General features: G+C 52.7%; 3 protein-coding genes across 3 annotated transcripts; all 3 read left to right on the top strand.

The window, feature by feature from the left end:
- Positions 1–5,477: 5,477 nt before the first annotated feature.
- Positions 5,478–7,162, top strand: LOC146545182 (E3 ubiquitin-protein ligase PHF7-like; the record flags this gene model as incomplete). The annotated part of the gene is made up of 6 exons (XM_085216831.1): positions 5,478–5,520; positions 5,767–5,901; positions 5,979–6,055; positions 6,298–6,422; positions 6,579–6,741; positions 6,833–7,162. Coding segments are annotated over exons 1-6 (873 nt in total), but the record flags the coding sequence as incomplete, so codon positions are not given.
- An 8-nt stretch (positions 7,163–7,170) lies between these two features.
- On the top strand, positions 7,171–8,510 carry LOC146545181 (uncharacterized; the record flags this gene model as incomplete). The annotated part of the gene is made up of 3 exons (XM_085216822.1): positions 7,171–7,271; positions 7,428–7,546; positions 7,666–8,510. Coding segments are annotated over 3 exons (915 nt in total), but the record flags the coding sequence as incomplete, so codon positions are not given.
- A 5,326-nt stretch (positions 8,511–13,836) lies between these two features.
- On the top strand, positions 13,837–16,776 carry LOC104911613 (E3 ubiquitin-protein ligase PHF7-like). Its single transcript, XM_085216789.1, has 9 exons — positions 13,837–13,879; positions 14,126–14,217; positions 14,310–14,414; positions 14,657–14,781; positions 14,938–15,100; positions 15,192–15,298; positions 15,517–15,630; positions 15,787–15,905; positions 16,025–16,776. Exons 1-9 carry the CDS (start codon positions 13,837–13,839, stop codon positions 16,717–16,719), a joined length of 1,563 nt encoding a protein of 520 aa, XP_085072915.1. The 3' UTR covers positions 16,720–16,776.
- Positions 16,777–20,180: the final 3,404 nt, after the last annotated feature.

The raw sequence follows: 20,180 nt of genomic DNA, 5'->3' as shown, positions 1-20,180 counted from the left end.
GTGTACATTTGTCAACAACTACTGTCAAGGATGAAGCACAGGAAGAGTGCAATTTCATCAAAAATCTCTGCTGCACACTGTGAGAGCTGAGAATTGCAGCCACTGCCATCAAACCAGGCTGATGTGTTAGTTTCACAAAAGCAAGGTCAGATATCCTTTTAGTTTTATGGTTTTGTTGCTCTTTTTTTGCGGTTTTAATACAAATATTAAAAATTAAAGTAAGTCTTGTTAATTATAGACGTTAACTATATTATATATTGTATGAGGTTTGCTCTGAAAGTAATACCTCCTATTTTATGATGCTGGCCTGTGATGCCAGAGACAAATGTTGGTGGAATGGCAGCAGATGTTGAACCTTCCCACCAATATTCTGTTACATTTTGTTGCTGTGTGACACATGGCAGCAGAGGGGCAGTCTGACAGAATGGAGTCTGACATGGAAGTGCATATAAAGCAAAGGTGTGTCATTGAACTCCTCCATGCAAAAAAAATTGCGCACATTGACATTCATCAATGGTTGCTGAGCAGTTATAGAGAGGAAACAGTGGGGTGGTGGAACATTGTGAAGCAGTGGGCTAGCTCTGTTGGTACAGACTTTTATGAGTGTGGTGTGCAGTCTGTTGTTTATTGCTGGTGAACATGCAAAGCTAATGGTGGTGACAGCGTCAAAAAATAGTGTTTTGTGGCTGAGAATGTGCTCTATCAAATACTGCTATTGTGCTCTTTGTATTGGCTTAGTTTCCATGGAAATAATTAGGAAGCATTACTTTCAGAGCAACACCTGACTATGCTGCTCAAGACAATTCCCTTTACTAAGTGCAGCCCAGACAAGCCAAGACATGCATGCCTTAAGGGCTGATGCTACCTTTATCACCCCCTTGCAGATATCCTGAATAACCCAGATAACTGCATTATTTTAGCAGCTGGACAAAGCTCACTCTGCATGAGGCCACCCTGCATCAGGAAGTGTCACAGATACATCTCCTGAATGCACACCAGTGCTTACATTAAGGGGCACGTAGTCAAATGATTGGGAAATTTATGGGTGGAAATATCCACCCAGAACTGCTGAATTTAAAAGTGCTTTCTGGTAAGGTCTGAGAATTACAGTTGTCTGAAGGATGTAAGGCTATTTTGCAAAGAATGATTCCACACTTCTACTTCTGGCATGAGCCAGCAGTGTGAGACCTTGTGGCCTAGAAGGCCAGCAGTATCCTGGGATACATTCAAAAGAATGCCAGCAGGACAAGGCAGCTGATCCTCTGTCACTGCTCTGTCCTTGTGTGGCTACATCTGGAATACTGTGTCCAATTCTGGGCTCCCCAGTTCACAAAAGTCAGGGATCTCCTAGAATGAGTCCAGCAGAGGGTCACGAAGATGATGAGAGGCCTGGAGCATCTCCTGTGTGAGGAAAGGCTGAGAGAGCTGGGACTGTTCTGCCTGGAGAAGAGAAGACTGAGAGAGGATCTGATTAATGTTTATTAATATCTAAAGTGCGGGAGGCAATTGGATGAGGCCAGACTGCTTTTAGTGCTGTAGAGTGACAGGACAAGGAGCAACGGCCAAAAACTGCAAAAAACATGGAGTCGGCTCTTTTCTGATTTCAGAAGGAGACACAAAGAAGTTCTATAGGAAAAGGCACACATTATGGATGTGGGTCAGTTGCCCCTTTGCAGCATGGACCATACATCCTTGAGTCAGCTCAGCTAAGAGGATGGGACCAAGCAGGGACAGCCTGAAAGAGGAAGAGATAACTTAAGATGATTCCACTTTCAAAGCCTACGTATCATCAATCCACATCCTAAAGGAATGACTAGGGGGAAGTAGGAATACCCAAAACCAACACTGTTCCTGAAGACTTCACACTATGAATGGCACACCACTGTTTTCCCATTCATCCCTCCCATGCCTAGTCAAACACCTTGTAAACCATGCCAGCAGGCACTGGCAGGTGCTGGGGCTTCTTTTTTCTGGGAGCAGTGATAGGAAGCGATGTGCAAGCGATAAGTTGATTTTCATGGTGCTCAGGCCCCAACGGGGTGTTAATCTGCACCTGAGAAATGTCAGATCCAGTCAGCAAAGCCCTAATGGATTGTTTGCTTTTCAGCAGCAGAGGAGTGGAAAATGTGTATCTTGCATAGGCTTGGTTGAGTCAGAAAAGAAACGGCTATTCCCCTGTGCCATCAGGAACAAGCAGGATGCAGTGACTGCAAAATGGATGGAGGGCCATATTCAGGCACTTGCATTGTCTCTCCAGGGAGCAAGAGTCTGGCAACAACCAGCAGCAGGACTCTGAAATGCCTTCTTCTTGCTTGAGTGTAGATGTCCTTGTGGCTGGGAAGATATACGTTATTATGAGCCTCACGAACATCCTCTTATACCTCAATCTTCCTGTGAATCTTTCTGCACAACTGAGAAATCAATCACAGTCCATATATAGACATATACACATACATACTCAGATATGTGTATATACAGAGAGTAGTAAATTCCTTACAGAAAAAAAAAAAAAAAAGTTTGAGAGGAAATAATTTATAAACTCACTTTTAATTTAATGAATAATTTATTTTAGAAAAGAGACAGAAGGGAAATTTCAGAACCAACAAAATACTGTGTTCAGACAATGTCAATATGAATGTTTTCATTGTTCCAATCTCTCGTTTCAGAGTGGTATTTTCACTCCAGAAAATAAACTTCTAAAAGGACAAGTATTAAAACTGAAAACATTCAAATGAAGAACATTATTTGTTCCATTTTTAATTAAACATTTTATTTTAAAACCCTACATGCAAAAATTAGTCCTTAGTTTCAGGTCAGTGTGTCACAAATACAGCTTTTCCGTGTTTTCTTTGTTTATTCCTCTTTTAAAATGCTCTTATTTGATCAAATCCATTTCTAGTGATAGGGCTTAGGAGGATACTGGCAATGTGAGAACCAGAGAAAAAAATGTCACTCAGAGAGCTTTTTTGAATAACAGTTTTAGGGTATTATTACTAACACAGCTTTTCTGTATCACTATGAACTGTGTTCATGCAAGAAAGATAATAAAATTGTGTTTTTATAATATTTACATTTAAATAAAATATCCATAAGTTCTTACCCCCTTTTGTATAAGGCTGGTAAGAAGTTTTCATCATAGCTTGGGGGTTAGTATGCATCCAGGTAAGACTGAATAGATAGATACATAGATACATGCATAGATAGATGGGCCTTAGTATTTACACCAAATTTATACATCCCATATAATCTTCTTCATATAACTGGAGAGGTGAGAAGAGAGAACCTCTAGAGATGTTCTCCAGGTTTAGACCAGATTAGAACAGCAGCACTTCTTGGTAAGGATATGAGACCATTTTAAAGCTTGCAAGTGAAGGTGTTTTGGATATTGACCCGAATTAAGCTTTGAGTGCTGTGCTGCGATGCAGACCTGCATTCCTCATGAGCAAGACAGAGTGAGGAACATAATAGCTCTCCAGTCACACCACACTGATAGTAGGGCTTCCTTTGCAGCTGTGCTGAGATGAACCATAGACTACTTTGCTAATACCGCAACTATACAGACACACTGTGATATTGTAGACACACTTTGGCTATCCCATCTAAACTTGAGGCCATGATTTCACATATGTACCTGGATCCTTGAAAACCTGTTATGTTGCCTTCTACATTTGGGGCAGTCAGAGCTCAAACTGTGTGTACTGAATGACTACTGAGGACACGGTTAGGCCTGTTTGGAACTTGTGTACCAACTTGTGATCTGGAAGAATTTGGGCCGAATTTAGATTCATTTTGGTTTATGTTATACTGCATTCCATTGGCAAATTCTTTCTCAGAAAGAAGCCTTTTATTTTTCATGTTTCCTCCTGATCTACTTAGCCAATTCACTGGGCCCTGGGAAGTGATCTTTCCATGCATTTGTCCAAGAGAAAAGTTCCATTCTCCTGAAGAGAGGACACTTTCTTATAGCATCATCACAACGTCCTGTCTTTGAACATTTGAGCATCTCAGCTTTTACCCATGGGTTTTAAAAAACAGTGAGATGTTCCTCCTGGGAGAAGTTTTTTCAGGCCTTAATGACATCAAACAGTTCCCCTTCTATCTGCAGTGAAGACAGAATTCCTCTCCAATCTCTTTACTGATGTTAACTAGCCATTCTTAGCAAAGATGTTGTTTAGGGGTGCTTAAAGGCTTAAAAGCTTATAGTGCTACTTGAATAGGGGAAGTTGAAAGGAGAACTTATTTTTGTTAATGAATATACATTTTAGCAATTGTGATCATTTTTTTGGTCATGTAACATTTTTTATCTCAATACCGTATCTTAAAGGGCAAACAGACAGCAATGCCAGCTCAGCAAGGCATAAAGATCTAGAAAGTCCCTGCTTAAAAAAATGTCCATTACAAATTCTTTCTGATGCAATAGTGCTTCAAATGCTTGGCAAGGAAAGCAGCATCAAGAGAGTTGACATTATTGAAAGTTGAAAGGGATAAGACATCACACCCATCATTAATATTTTCCCTACTGTCCCCACACAAAAGTGGTCTGTAGCGGTTGTGCATCAGACAAGCATTGAAGATAAAATATTTCTGGCTTAGCTAAGCTTTGTTCAGACCTTTAGCCTCAACAAGATCACGAGAGTATCAGCCATGACCACCAGAAGTCCTGCTGCTAAGCTCTTGGCAACAGTACTGCAGCAGAGTTGGTTATTGAAGAATTATGGAAAGGCTTGTGATGGAAGAGACCTTTATGTTCAACTGGTTCCAACTACACGCCATGCACAGGTTGAAACTACCAGCCAGTGAGCCTCATCTCTGTCCCTGGAAGGGTAGTGAAACAACATCTTCTCAATATTGTCTCTAAGAAATTGGAAGAGTAGAAGGTATCGATACCCAGTATGGATTCATGGAGGAAATTACACCTGATTCACCTGGACGCCTTCCACGTTGTCATCATCAATTGGGCAGATGGGGGGAGAGGAGTGGATGTTGTGTACCCTGACTTCAGTGAGGCTTTTGACACTGTCTGCCACAACAGGTGACTCGTGGTAGCCATAAAGGAAAGGTATCCCTTCAAGAAAGATCTAGTATGATATCCAGGCAAGTGGACCACCATGAAGAGAGGTGTTAAGTACCTGAAGGAATTAGCTTTGCTGGAGGTGATGAACAATATGGGAAAAAAAGAGGGGAAATATAGATTGGATGTTGGGAGCAAATTATGTAATTGGAGGGTGGTGACACTCTGGAACAGGTTGTCCAGATGAGCTGTGGAGCTGCTGCCATCCTCTTGCATGAGGGCCTACGCCCACACCTCCTGTGAGGCAGTGACCATGATGTCACAGTGGGTGTCACAGAGCGGCCATTGTGACCCCCAGGGCTGGGAGCAGAGCAAAGGCTGCTGGGCTCAGGCCAAGCGTCAGTGCAGCCTGGTGAGGTGCAGAGAGAGCAGGGTCTCCTGCAGTCTTCACTGTTGAAGCACAATAATGTCTGATAGGAAGAGGAAGGCCTCCAGCACAGAGGAGCCTGGTGAGTGCAAAGCATCCCTGCACGCAGCTCCCACAGAAGGGCAGAGAAGTGTTGGCAGGACCCCTCTGCTCCTTGGCAAGGGGGTCCAGCTTGGACTGTGGCTTCCTTGGGCCTGCCATGGCCTCTTCTTCTCCACTGCCTCCAGACAGCATGTCAGGCACAGAGCAGGACCCTGGGGACGGCCCTCAGGGACATCTGGCCCCGCCAGGTGCTCACCACTGCTCGCATTTGCTCTCTCCTCTCCAGTGTGCGTGCTGTGTGGCCGGTCGGATGTTGACCCGGACAACTTTGGGTACTTGCTGTCAGAAAATGGGATTCTTGTCCATTCATTTTGCCTGGTGAGTTCCCCCATGGGCTCCTTTCGGATTCCCACAAGTAATGGTCTCTTCCACTCTGTCCTAATGAGAACCTGCTCTTTTCTCTTTTAAAAGCTTTTGCCACCGGCCTTTATCAAGTAGCAAGACTAATTCTGTTGGGAATTTTGGGGTTTTCCATTCCTGCCATCACACGTGCAGTCAAGCAGGCAACCCAGAAGGTGAGGACCTGAACAAAGCAGGCAGATTTGTGGCAGGGGAGGCTCATACAGGTTTAGTCTGGACCAAAGAAAGCAAATGCAGCCACTGCAACTGGCTCCAGGACAAAGTCCTGTCACAGCAGACAAACCTTGTCTACCAGGCAGCTCTGGAGAATGTAACACAGATGCCTGTGCTCAGAGTTGTGGGGCTGGCTGTGCAGGCGCTGAGCCTGTCGCTGATGGGGCTGTTCTGCTTTTTCCAGCAATGCTTTGTTTGTGGTGAGAGGGGCGCTGCCATCACATGCAGAGAGTGGAGCTGTGAACGAAGCTTTCATCTGCCCTGTGCCGCAGAAGGGGAATGCGTCACCCAGTTCTTTGGGCAGTACAGGTAAGGGCTGTCAGCAGCAGCCAAGCCAGGGAGGAATCCGCAGTTACGCCTCTCAGCTGCCCATCAGAACCAGAGCCAGGGCTTGGGACTCCTGCCTGGTCCTCTGCCCTTCTCACAGCACTTCTCACCATGACCATACCTTCAATTTTCCCCCAGTTCCTACTGCTGGGAGCACCGCCCTCGACAGGACAGTTTCGAAGCTCCAGAACATGACATTAACTGCCTCATCTGCCTGGAGCCTGTGGGGGACAGCACAGCCTACCATAGACTGGTGTGCCCAGCATGTAAACATGCCTGGTTCCACCGGGGCTGCATCCAGGTAGGAGCCTTCCCCTCACCCTGCAGGTACACATGTTGATCATCAGCAGCAGGTACCAAAAAAGTTCACCCTGCTTGTGCTTCTCCTGCAGCTACAGGCCTTCACTGTTGGCGCTTTGTGCTTCCACTGCCCCATTTGTCGAGATAAGATCTATACCTTTGTGGAAATGTCCACCATGGGGATCCAAATCCCTGCCAGGTTGGTATTCTTCTGCCCATTTCGGCTGACATTAAGGCTGCAATGCTGGGCCTGCCCAGGAAATGCCTCCAAAGGCCTGGCCCTTGGCTGTCTCATGAGCACGTGCTCCAGCTTCATGGAAAAGCTGGAAGTAGAGTTGGGGTGGAACAGAAGGGATAACCTTCGATATTACAATAGGGACAATGGGGGCTCATCACTTCCTCTCCCTTCTCTTACAGAAGACAAACATAGGAGGAATATGACACATACGAAGCACTTCTAGAGAGGCATAGGCGCTGCAATGCCAGCGAATGCCTTTACCATGGAGGCAGAGAGCAGGCAGAGGGGAGTGGGTGAGTTACCGCAGCAGCTCTCTGAGGCTCTGTGGGGGATCTCAGCCTCACCACAGGCTGGCGGAGCAAGTCCTGAGCACCAGAGATGTGCTGTGCCGGGCACTCCCTGGCTTGGCTCACTTGGTCCTCACGGCCACAACCGCTTTGCTTCCCCAGGCCCTGGCAGCTGCTCCTGTGCAGCTCCTGCGCTGCTGAGGGCACCCACCGACAGTGCTCCCACTTGAGTAACACCACAGCCACGTGGGAGTGCGACAGCTGTGCTGGCCTGGGTACCGGTAAGAGGCAATCAGTGCTCAGGGCAGCTTTGCCAGAGTCTGTCTGCCCCAAGTGGGATGGCAGATCCCACTGTGGTGCCGCAGCTTCAGACTCATGACCTCCCTGCCTCCCCTTACAGCCTCCAGCGCCAACACCGAGCTCGCTGGTCCCAGCACTGCCGGCCAGACGGCTCCGGGGCCATCCAGCAGCTCCATGGAGCCTGAGACCGTGAGCTCCACGCCCGCCAGCCAGGCAGCATTGGGGACAGCATCACAGAGTTCCCAGCTGCCTGAGCACAGCGACCTGCCCAGTGTGCCTGAGACTGAGCAGGAGACCAACGGCCCACGAACATCAGAGGATCAGGCTACCTCAGAGCAGCTGCGAGGACGCCGTGGGAGCAGACAAACAGCAGCCCCGAGTGCTGAGAGCGACTCCCACACATCCACCAGGCGGAGGGCATCAGGGTCCTCCAGGGCGTCTCCGGCAGCTGCTCGCAGGAGACGTCCCAGGCAGCGAGGAAGGAGCCGCACACGAAGCCGCTCCCCGCTGCAAGCTCGGGCCCCACGTTCCCAGAGCCGGCCAAGAAGACGCCGTGGCAGCCGGCAAACGCCAGCCCCAGGGGAGCAGAGTGGCACCCGCAGATCAACAAGGTCTGCCACTTCGAGATCCCCGAGGGCTTCCAGAGTGCCCGGACGCAGGGGACCGTCCAGGCAGCGACGGCGCACCCGCACCCAAAGCCCTCCTGCACAGAGGCGTCGGGCTCAAAATTCCCGCAGCTCGCCCCAAAGAGGCAGCAGGAGCCGGGCCCAACAGCGGAGGCCATCGCGGGAATGAAGCTGCTCCCAGGAACAACTTCAGACACAAAGTCCCCACTGACAGCCCCCAAGTCTGCGTAGGAGCAGCCGTGCGCCCGTCATAGACTCGGTTGAGAAGACCACAACCACCATCTAGTTTCAACCCCCCCCTGCTATGTGCAGGGTCGCACCCCCTTCCCATCTCCCCTGCTAGCTCTGGTCCCAAAAGTCCAACTCAATAAAGATCAGAGATCCCCCCCCCACACATTTGTCAGCTTCATCCTTCCCTGCTTTTGATGAGGTGGGCACAGGTAGGGACCTTGACAACAGGGTTGTCTCCTCCATGAACGCGCTATCCCAGACCTCACTTCACCTGGCCCTGTGGTTGCTCCAGCCCTTACGCTCGGTGCTGGGGGTGCTCGAAGCCCTGCGATGAGCCGTGCAGTTGCTTCTGCCCTCATGACGGGCCCTGCGGTCGTGACAGGCCCTGCCCCGGTCCCTGTGAGAGGACTTGTGGTGCAGCCACGGAACCATCTGTGCCACTGTCAGGCGCCCGAGTTCACAAGACAAGAAAGCGGCTGAGAAAGTCGGCGCATTTAGTAAGGAAATCAACTTTGGCTAAGATGGGAACGGGGGAAGAGGATGAGAACGAAGCCGAGCCATCGCAAGAAATCTGCGGGAAACAGTTCAGGGAGAGGCAGGGACCCGCACTCCCCCCACAGTGTGGAAGCACAGTGGCTCTGAGGCGCGGTGAGCGGAGCCAGGAGTGACGTGGTCAAACGCTGAAGGTACAAAGGCTGCTCTCGGGAGCGTGATCAACCAGGAACGTGGCTGAACAGAGCCAGCAGACAGACTGTGGCACGGCCCTTGGCGCAGGCAGGGCGAGCAGGGAAGGCAGAGCCTCACAGAATCACAGAATGGCCAGGGTTGGAAGGCACCTCAAGGATCACGAATCTCCAACCCCCCTGCCTCATGCAGGGCCACCAACCTCCACATTTAGTACTAGACCAGGCTGCCCAGGGCCCCATCCAGTCTGGCCTTGAACACCTCCAGGGGCGGGGCATCCGCAACCTCTCTGGGCAGCCTGTTCCAGCACCTCCCCACTCACTCTCTAAAGAATTTCCCCCCTGACATCCAACTTAAATCTTCCTTCCCTCAACTTAAAACCATTTCCCCTTGTCCTGCAGTTATCTACCCTTCCCAAGAGTTGGTTCCCCTCCAGTTTGTAGACTCCCTTTTGGTACTGAAAGGCTGCAATGAGGTCACCCAGCAGCCTTCTTTTCTCCAGGCTGAACAAGCCCAGCTCCCTCAGCCTGTCTTCGTAGGGGAGGTGCTCCAGTCCCCTGATCATCTTCGTGGCTCTCCTCTGGACCCTCTCCAACAGCTCCCTGTCCTTCCTGTACTGGGGGCTCCAGACCTGGACGCAGTACTCCAGGTGGGGCCTCACAAGAGCAGAGTAGAGGGGGACAATCACCTCCCTGTCCCTGCTGGCCACCCCCTCTTCTGATGGAAAGCCTCCCTCCCAACTCAGCAGACCACCTCACCTATTGGCTTCCTCCTTGACAACTAACCTAGCCATGGCCTCCACCACAAAGAAAGCTCTTGCCAAAAAGAATGCAGCTACCCAAACTGAGCGCCTACCCAGAGGAATACAGCTGTTCAGGTCTCGGGCCGCAGGGAGTGCCTGAGCCTGCTGCTGCCATCGGAGGGCGGCACAGATACCGGCTGCATGAGGTGAGAGCAGGTGGATGGATGGTGTGCTCAGCCTGAGTCTAAGAGCCTGAGACTAAGGGGAATGCCAGGGAATTGCAATCATAGAATGGTTTGGGCTGGAAGGGACCTTTCAGATCATCTAGTTCCAACTGAAAGGTGAGAAGGGCCCCATAAGTGAAAGTAAAATGGAAAAGGCTTCACAGTGACTGAGAATAAGGGGAATGAAGGGGAATAGTTAGAGAGAGTTTATAGAAGTAAGAACGTAGAGCTTGCTAGAAAAATAAGGGATGGCAGACACTGGGTCTGGGATACTCAGGGGGATGAAAGCCATAAAGATAAGGGTTTGAGAACAACCCGAGGACGTTTGGCAGGGAGGTGATCAGATGTCCACAGGGCAAGAGGAAACCGGTTTGGGGGGATGCCCCCCCAAAAGGTCAGAAGTTTACAGCGAGAAAAGCCAGAAGCTTTTGCGAGGAAGACAACAAATCTTCATCCCACGACCCACTGTGCACGCGCAAGAGGGGAGGGTCTGCACGCTAATGAACTCTCGGGGGTGTAATGAACATGTATCCGAATTCCGGGAAAACTATTGATTATAGATTAGTTTGGCCTATATCTCTAGCACGATTTTTCCAGACGCTGCGCAGGTTAGGTGGATCTTTCCCCCTTGCACCTGGTGTCTGCGCAGCACTGAATAACCCATACCTGCTTTGTAATCTTACTTGGGTTAGAGTTTGATTCCGCACGTCACAACCTTTAGGTTTGTTTAGTTTGACTCCCCTTTAGGCAGGGACACCTCCAGCAGACCGGGCTGCTCACAGCTCCGTGCAGCCTGGCCTTGAACGCTTCCAGGGAGGGGGCATCCACAACCTCGCTGGGCAACCACTTCCAGTGTCTCACCACCCTCACAGTAAAGCATTACTTCCTAGTATCTAGCCCAAATCTACCCCCTACCAGCTTAAAGCCCCTCACCCTGTTGCAACGTGCCCCTATAAAATGTCCCTCCCCAGCTTTTTTTAGCCCCCAGTTGAGAACTGATGGGCTGCTCTAAGGTCTCTTTGGAGCCTTCTCCTCTCCATGCTGAACAGCCCAAAGCTGCCTCAGCCTGTCCCTGTCGGGGAGGTGCTCCAGCCCTCTTCATGGCCCTCCCTTGGCTCTGCTCCAACTACTCCATGTCCTTCTTGTGTTGGGGGCTCCTGGTCTGGATGCAATAGTAATGTTGAACTTAGGGGCATGGTTTAGTGGGCAATATCGGTGAGAGGTGGACAGTTGGACTAGGTGATCTTAGAGGTCTTCTCCAACCCTCCTTAAAGATTCTGGGATCTATGATTCTGTGATGGTAAGAACAGGAGGCAGAAGAGGCACGACTCACAGATGTGACAATAACCGTTCAACTCCCGACCACAGCTGAGCTGAGAGGTATGTGAAAAGACTTCAGCCGTCACGCGGGTGAGCACTGTGCTCCCTGGCTGCTCTGATAACAGGAGAATGGGGCCCGTGGCTCGGACTTAGTGGGCAATGAAGCCAGGCATCTGGGATCCCCTTGAAGGGATCCTGACAAAGCAATTGGAAAAGGGATATCTGATTTCATGGTATGGAAGTGATTCTTTCTCAGCCATGAAGGAAAGTATCCTTTCAAAGAAGATCTGGTATGTTCCCAGGCAAGTGGAAAGGTGTCGAGGGAAACCAGAGGGAACTAGCTGTGCTTGGAGGTGATGCACAATATTGAACAAAGACGCCAGATAAATAGAGCTTGGACGCTGGGAGGAAATTCTTGAATCGGAGGGCAGTGGTGCACTGGAATAGGTTGCTCAGAGAAGCTGTGGAGCTGTTACCTTCTTGCTTTGGAGCTGAGGGCCCGCACCCACATCCCCCATGAGGTGGTGACCATGATGCCACAGAGGGTGGCAGGGAGCGGCCACTGAGACCCACAGGGCCGGGAATCAGGCCTACTTTTGGTGCCAAACTTGAATGGACTTTGACAAGTTCAGATTCAGAGCAGCGCTGCTTATTTCAGGGACTGCTCTGGCTTCAGGGAATTGGGATCCACGTGGAAGAGATTGTCATTTCCACAGGAACAAGCTTAGAAAAATGTTTATAAAGAAAGAAACGCTGTAAAAACAAGCCAACTGTCTGCTGGTAGCCACAGCAATACTTACTGGACTGTCTTTTGCCAATCCCCTTAAACCTCTCCTTTCACCTACAATTTACGGGGCAAACAGCCTTACAGAGCAGAAAGCAGAGCTCACTATGCTCTACCAGCACACTCTCTAACTAACACCCGTGTCTGTTGAGGCGGTCGCTGGTCCCCTGCCAGGCTGGATCTTCATCTCACCCAACACAGTTCTCCTGCCGAAATTTAGGTGTAGACTTGAAGGGAATCGTGGCATGGGTAGGCCAGTTTCCCTCCACTGACTGCAGAAGCTTTGATGCGTGTAGATAAATATTTCTTCTGAGCTGGACAAACCCAAAGACAAATGCTCATCATTGCACAAGGCATGACGCCAGCCTGCATTTCATCTCTGGCTCGACTCATCACTGCTGAGTGAACTTCAGGGCCTTACTTCACTTCTTCCCAAAGTCTTGGAATTCTTCACCTTCAGTGGGATTTCCCTATGGCTGTCTAGTAAAAGTATTGGAACACTCAAACACTCAGGTGAAATAAAACAATGAAACAGTAACTTAAAAATAAAGCAATAAAGGGGAATGACAAAAGTTTGGGAAAATGGGAGCGGGCAGGTTTTCCCTCTGGAGAGAGAAGAAAAGGAGCCAAAATGTCACTGCAGTGAAAAAGGCACCAAAGGAAGAGAGAGCTTAAAGCTGAGCTCAGCTGCAGTCATGAAAGCTCAAGCCACGCTAGAAGGAATATGCTTGGGCAGCTCACTACCATGGGGGTGTTTTGGGGTTTCCTTTCTGTTCCTTCAACCAAGCTTCATCTTGAATCACGCATGTGTCTTTATGCGCATCCTTAACACTTTCCTTGCTGCCTATAACGCAGCAGTAGACACAGGAGCTTTAGACAAACATTGAAGATACGACACTAAGGTCGTGGCTACGTGGCTACAAAGCAGCAGCGTTTGTTACCAAAGTATCACCGAAGGACTCGGGTTGGAAGGCACCTTACAAGCTCAACTAATCCCAACCACCTGCCGTGCCAGATTTGCCGCCGTAGAAGGTTGGAATAGGGCCCCATCCAGCCTGGCCTCAAACATCGCCAAGGATGGGGCATCCACAGCTTCTCTGGGCAGCCTGTGCCAGTGCCTCACCAATCTCGGAGAAAAGAATTTCCTCTAGGACTTAATCTGATCTCTTCTTCTAGAATAGAACTAGATTAAACCATGTCCTATCCCTACCAGACCTTGTAAAAAGTCACTCAGCACACACACTAGACACCAAATATGCTGTTAACTTGCAACCTTTACTAGACTAGGCTCAGATCAGAAGTGCTAGCGTGGCACCAGGGCTGCAAGTGTGCCCAAGGGACAGCCGCACTCCAGCATCTGCCACGAGGAGCAGTGCCAGCAGGTTGAGGGAGGCCATCCTTCCTCTCTGCTGCACGGCAGCACCGGGTCCTCACTCTGTGCTGCCTGCAAGGGCTGCCACCCTCTTGCTTGAGGGCCCGCGCCCACACCCTCTGTGAGGCGGTGACCGTGATGTCACAGTGGGTGTCACAGAGCGGCCATTGTGACGCGTGAAGCTTGGAGCAGAGCAAAGGCTGCCGGGCTCAGGCCGAGCGTCAGTGCGGTCTGGTGAGGCGCAGAGAGAGCAGGGACTCTCGCAGTGCTCGCTATCAACGCACAATCATGTCCAAGAGGAAGAGGAAGGCCTCCAGCACGGAGGCGCCAGGTGAGAGCACAGCATCCCTGTGCACAGCTCCTGCCAACAGGCAGAGGAGTGCTGGAAGGGCCCCTCTGCTCCTTGGCAAGGGGGTCCGGCTTGGGCCGTGGCTGCCTTGGCCTTGCCACGGCCCCTTCCCCTCCACCGCCTCCAGCCGGCACGGCAGGCACACAGCAGGACCCTGGGGACGGCCCTCAGGGGCACCTGGCCCTGCCAGCTGCTCACCGCTGCTCGCATTTGCTCTCTCCTCTGCAGTGTGTGTGCTGTGTGGCCGGGCAGATGTCGACCCGGACGCCTTCGGGCACATGCTGTCTGAAAGTGGGATTCATGTCCACGAGTTATGCTTGGTGAGTTCCCCCATGGGCTCCTTCCAGATTCCTGCCGGGGATGCTCCTTTCCTTTCTGTCCTAATGAGATCCTGCTCTTTCCTCTCCTACAGTCGTTTGCCAACATCACTTCTGAAGTAGCAAGACTAAGGCTGTCGGGAAGTGAGGGCCTCCCCGTTGCTGCCATCAGACGTGCAGTCAAACAGGCCACCAAGCAGGTGAGGACCTGCCCAGAGCAGGCAGATTTGTGCCAGGAGGGGCTCACACCAGCTTAGTCTGGACCAAGGGAAGCAATCGCAGCCCTTCCAACCACCTCCACGACAAAGTGCTGCCACAGGAGATGAGCCCTGTCTGCTAGGCATCTTTGTAGAACGGGACCCAGCTGGCTGTGCCCAGAGGTGTGGGGCCAGCCACGGAGGCCCTGAGTCTGTTGCTGACGCGGTTGTTCTGCTCTTTCCAGCAATGCTTTGTTTGTGGCGAGAGGGGGGCTACCATCACATGCATAGAGGGGAGCTGTTCACGAAGCTTCCATCTGCCCTGCGCCATGGACGGGGAATGTGTCACCCACTTTTTTGGGAACCAATGGTAAGGGCTGTCAGCAGCAGCCAAGCCAGGGAGGAATCCGCAGTTACGCCTCCCAGCAGTCTGCCAGAGCCACAGACAGGGCCTGAGGCTCCTGCCTGCTCCTCTGCCCTCCTCGCAGCACTTCTCACTGTGACCACGCCTTCCATCTTCCCCCAGGACCTTCTGTTGGGAGCACCGCCCTCGACAGGACACTTTCGAAGCTCCACCAGAAGGCACCAACTGCCTCATCTGCCTTGAGCCTGTGGGGGACAGCTTGTCCTATCACACCCTGGTGTGCCCAGTGTGCCAACATGCCTGGTTCCACCGGGGCTGCATCCAGGTAGGAGCCCTCCCTTCACCCTGCTGGCACGCTTGGTGCTCAGCAGCACCAGGCACTCCTCACGCTCACCCTGCTTGTGCTTCTCCTGCAGCAACAGGCCTTGAGTGCTGGCGCTTTGTGCTTCCAGTGCGCCGCTTGTCGAGACAACATCCGGTTCTTTGTAGAGATGGCCATTCTGGGGATTCAAATCCCATACAGGTTGGTGTCCTTCTGCCCAGTTCGGCTGACATTAAGGCTGTCGTGCAGAGCCTGCCCAGGGACGGCCTTGGCAGGCCTGGCCCTTGGCTGTCTCATGAGCACTTGCTCCAGCTTCACAGAGAATCTGGAAGTAGAGTTGGGGTGGATATGTTTGGATAACCTTGGATCTTATGCTGGGGACACTGGGGGCTCATCGCTTCCCCTCCCTACTCTTGTAGATTACCGACATGGGAGGACAACGGCGCATACGAAGCACTTCTCCGGAGGCACAGCCGCTGCAATGCCAGCGAATGCCTTTACCATGGAGGCAGAGAGCAGGCAGAGGGGAGTGGGTGAGTTACCGCAGCAGCTCTCTGAGGCTCTGTGGGGGATCTCAGCCTCACCACAGGCTGGCGGAGCAAGTCCTGAGCACCAGAGATGTGCTGTGCCGGGCACTCCCTGGCTTGGCTCACTTGGTCCTCACGGCCACAACCGCTTTGCTTCCCCAGGCCCTGGCAGCTGCTCCTGTGCAGCTCCTGCGCTGCTGAGGGCACCCACCGACAGTGCTCCCACTTGAGTAACACCACAGCCACGTGGGAGTGCGACAGCTGTGCTGGCCTGGGTACCGGTAAGAGGCAATCAGTGCTCAGGGCAGCTTTGCCAGAGTCTGTCTGCCCCAAGTGGGATGGCAGATCCCACTGTGGTGCCGCAGCTTCAGACTCATGACCTCCCTGCCTCCCCTTACAGCCTCCAGCGCCAACACCGAGCTCGCTGGTCCCAGCACTGCCGGCCAGACGGCTCCGGGGCCATCCAGCAGCTCCATGGAGCCTGAGACCGTGAGCTCCACGCCCGCCAGCCAGGCAGCATTGGGGACAGCATCACAGAGTTCCCAGCTGCCTGAGCACAGCGACCTGCCCAGTGTGCCTGAGACTGAGCAGGAGACCAATGGCCCACGAACATCAGAGGATCAGGCTACCTCAGAGCAGCTGCGAGGACGCCGTGGGAGCAGACAAACAGCAGCCCCGAGTGCTGAGAGCGACTCCCACACATCCACCAGGCGGAGGGCATCAGGGTCCTCCAGGGCGTCTCCGGCAGCTGCTCGCAGGAGACGTCCCAGGCAGCGAGGAAGGAGCCGCACACGAAGCCGCTCCCCGCTGCAAGCTCGGGCCCCACGTTCCCAGAGCCGGCCAAGAAGACGCCGTGGCAGCCGGCAAACGCCAGCCCCAGGGGAGCAGAGTGGCACCCGCAGATCAACAAGGTCTGCCACTTCGAGATCCCCGAGGGCTTCCAGAGTGCCCGGACGCAGGGGACCGTCCAGGCAGCGACGGCGCACCCGCACCCAAAGCCCTCCTGCACAGAGGCGTCGGGCTCAAAATTCCCGCAGCTCGCCCCAAAGAGGCAGCAGGAGCCGGGCCCAACAGCGGAGGCCATCGCGGGAATGAAGCTGCTCCCAGAAACAACTTCAGACACAAAGTCCCCACTGACAGCCCCCAAGTCTGCGTAGGAGCAGCCGTGCGCCCGTCATAGACTCGGTTGAGAAGACCACAACCACCATCTAGTTTCAACCCCCCCCTGCTATGTGCAGGGTCGCACCCCCTTCCCATCTCCCCTGCTAGCTCTGGTCCCAAAAGTCCAACTCAATAAAGATCAGAGATCCCCCCCCCACACATTTGTCAGCTTCATCCTTCCCTGCTTTTGCTGAGGTGGGCACAGGTAGGGACCTTGACAACAGGGTTGTCTCCTCCATGAACGCGCTATCCCAGACCTCACTTCACCTGGCCCAGTCCGGGCTGAGCTGGGTTTGGGCCACATCCCCAGCAGGGCACACGGACCACATTCCTCAAGAACCCAGGCCGCACTGGCAGGAGCAGCCCGGTTCTGGGCTTGTTTCTGGGCTTGGGATGCCACCGTGTTCAGGGTGCATGTCAGGTCCAGGGCTGCTTCCAGCTGCGTCGGAGCTCGGGCTTTCCTCCTGCATCTCAGGTCTGAGGGGGAACGGTTCTAAGCTCAGCCAGGGAAGGGTTAGGGTGGATGCCACGAGGAAGTGCTTTACAGAGAGAGTGCTGACGTGCTGGAATAGGCTGCCCAGAGAGCTTGTGGATGCTCCATCCCTGGAGATCTTTGCAGCTGATGACAGCTCAGCAGGCCCTGCAACCGCTCCAACCCTCCAGCGGAGGCGGCAGTTGCTCCAACTGTCATGACGGAGCCTGCAGTTGCTTCAACCCTGGTGACAGGCCCTGCCGTTGCGACGGGCCCTGTGGTTGCTCCAGCCCTTACGCTCAGTGCTGGGGGTGCTCGAAGCCCTGCGATGAGCCGTGCAGTTGCTTCTGCCCTCATGACGGGCCCTGCGGTCGTGACAGGCCCTGCCCCGGTCCCTGTGAGAGGACTTGTGGTGCAGCCACGGAACCATCTGTGCCACTGTCAGGCGCCCGAGTTCACAAGACAAGAAAGCGGCTGAGAAAGTCGGCGCATTTAGTAAGGAAATCAACTTTGGCTAAGATGGGAACGGGGGAAGAGGATGAGAACGAAGCCGAGCCATCGCAAGAAATCTGCGGGAAACAGTTCAGGGAGAGGCAGGGACCCGCACTCCCCCCACAGTGTGGAAGCACAGTGGCTCTGAGGCGCGGTGAGCGGAGCCAGGAGTGACGTGGTCAAACGCTGAAGGTACAAAGGCTGCTCTCGGGAGCGTGATCAACCAGGAACGTGGCTGAACAGAGCCAGCAGACAGACTGTGGCACGGCCCTTGGCGCAGGCAGGGCGAGCAGGGAAGGCAGAGCCTCACAGAATCACAGAATGGCCAGGGTTGGAAGGCACCTCAAGGATCACGAATCTCCAACCCCCCTGCCTCATGCAGGGCCACCAACCTCCACATTTAGTACTAGACCAGGCTGCCCAGGGCCCCATCCAGTCTGGCCTTGAACACCTCCAGGGGCGGGGCATCCGCAACCTCTCTGGGCAGCCTGTTCCAGCACCTCCCCACTCACTCTCTAAAGAATTTCCCCCCTGACATCCAACTTAAATCTTCCTTCCCTCAACTTAAAACCATTTCCCCTTGTCCTGCAGTTATCTACCCTTCCCAAGAGTTGGTTCCCCTCCAGTTTGTAGACTCCCTTTTGGTACTGAAAGGCTGCAATGAGGTCACCCAGCAGCCTTCTTTTCTCCAGGCTGAACAAGCCCAGCTCCCTCAGCCTGTCTTCGTAGGGGAGGTGCTCCAGTCCCCTGATCATCTTCGTGGCTCTCCTCTGGACCCTCTCCAACAGCTCCCTGTCCTTCCTGTACTGGGGGCTCCAGACCTGGACGCAGTACTCCAGGTGGGGCCTCACAAGAGCAGAGTAGAGGGGGACAATCACCTCCCTGTCCCTGCTGGCCACCCCCTCTTCTGATGGAAAGCCTCCCTCCCAACTCAGCAGACCACCTCACCTATTGGCTTCCTCCTTGACAACTAACCTAGCCATGGCCTCCACCACAAAGAAAGCTCTTGCCAAAAAGAACGCAGCTACCCAAACTGAGCGCCTACCCAGAGGAATACAGCTGTTCAGGTCTCGGGCCGCAGCGAGTGCCTGAGCCTGCTGCTGCCATCGGAGGGCGGCACAGATACCGGCTGCATGAGGTGAGAGCAGGTGGATGGATGGTGTGCTCAGCCTGAGTCTAAGAGCCTGAGACTAAGGGGAATGCCAGGGAATTGCAATCATAGAATGGTTTGGGCTGGAAGGGACCTTTCAGATCATCTAGTTCCAACTGAAAGGTGAGAAGGGCCCCACAAGTGAAAGTAAAATGGAAAAGGCTTCACAGTGACTGAGAATAAGGGGAATGAAGGGGAATAGTTAGAGAGAGTTTATAGAAGTAAGAACGTAGAGCTTGCTAGAAAAATAAGGGATGGCAGACACTGGGTCTGGGATACTCAGGGGGATGAAGGCCATAAAGATAAGGGTTTGAGAACAACCCGAGGACGTTTGGCAGGGAGGTGATCAGATGTCCACAGGGCAAGAGGAAACCGGTTTGGGGGGATGCCCCCCCAAAAGGTCAGAAGTTTACAGCGAGAAAAGCCAGAAGCTTTTGCGAGGAAGACAACAAATCTTCATCCCACGACCCACTGTGCACGCGCAAGAGGGGAGGGTCTGCACGCTAATGAACTCTCGGGGGTGTAATGAACATGTATCCGAATTCCGGGAAAACTATTGATTATAGATTAGTTTGGCCTATATCTCTAGCACGATTTTTCCAGACGCTGCGCAGGTTAGGTGGATCTATCCCCCTTGCACCTGGTGTCTGCGCAGCACTGAATAACCCATACCTGCTTTGTAATCTTACTTGGGTTAGAGTTTGATTCCGCACGTCACAACCTTTAGGTTTGTTTAGTTTGACTCCCCTTTAGGCAGGGACACCTCCAGCAGACCGGGCTGCTCACAGCTCCGTGCAGCCTGGCCTTGAACGCTTCCAGGGAGGGGGCATCCACAACCTCGCTGGGCAACCACTTCCAGTGTCTCACCACCCTCACAGTAAAGCATTACTTCCTAGTATCCACCCCAAATCTACCCCCTACCAGCTTAAAGCCCCTCACCCTGTTGCAACGTGCCCCTATAAAATGTCCCTCCCCAGCTTTTTTTAGCCCCCAGTCGAGAACTGATGGGCTGCTCTAAGGTCTCTTTGGAGCCTTCTCCTCTCCATGCTGAACAGCCCAAAGCTGCCTCAGCCTGTCCCTGTCGGGGAGGTGCTCCAGCCCTCTTCATGGCCCTCCCTTGGCTCTGCTCCAACTACTCCATGTCCTTCTTGTGTTGGGGGCTCCTGGTCTGGATGCAATAGTAGTGTTGAACTTAGGGGCATGGTTTAGTGGGCAATATCGGTGAGAGGTGGACAGTTGGACTAGGTGATCTTAGAGGTCTTCTCCAACCCTCCTTAAAGA

The sequence above is a fragment of the Meleagris gallopavo genome, chromosome 1 (genome assembly GCF_905368555.1).
Source record: "Meleagris gallopavo chromosome 1, MGAL_WU_HG_1.1, whole genome shotgun sequence".
In the NCBI taxonomy this organism is placed as follows: Eukaryota; Metazoa; Chordata; class Aves; order Galliformes; family Phasianidae; genus Meleagris; species Meleagris gallopavo.
Note: the sequence above shows the minus strand (reverse complement) of the source record. Positions and strands in the feature narration are given on the sequence as shown.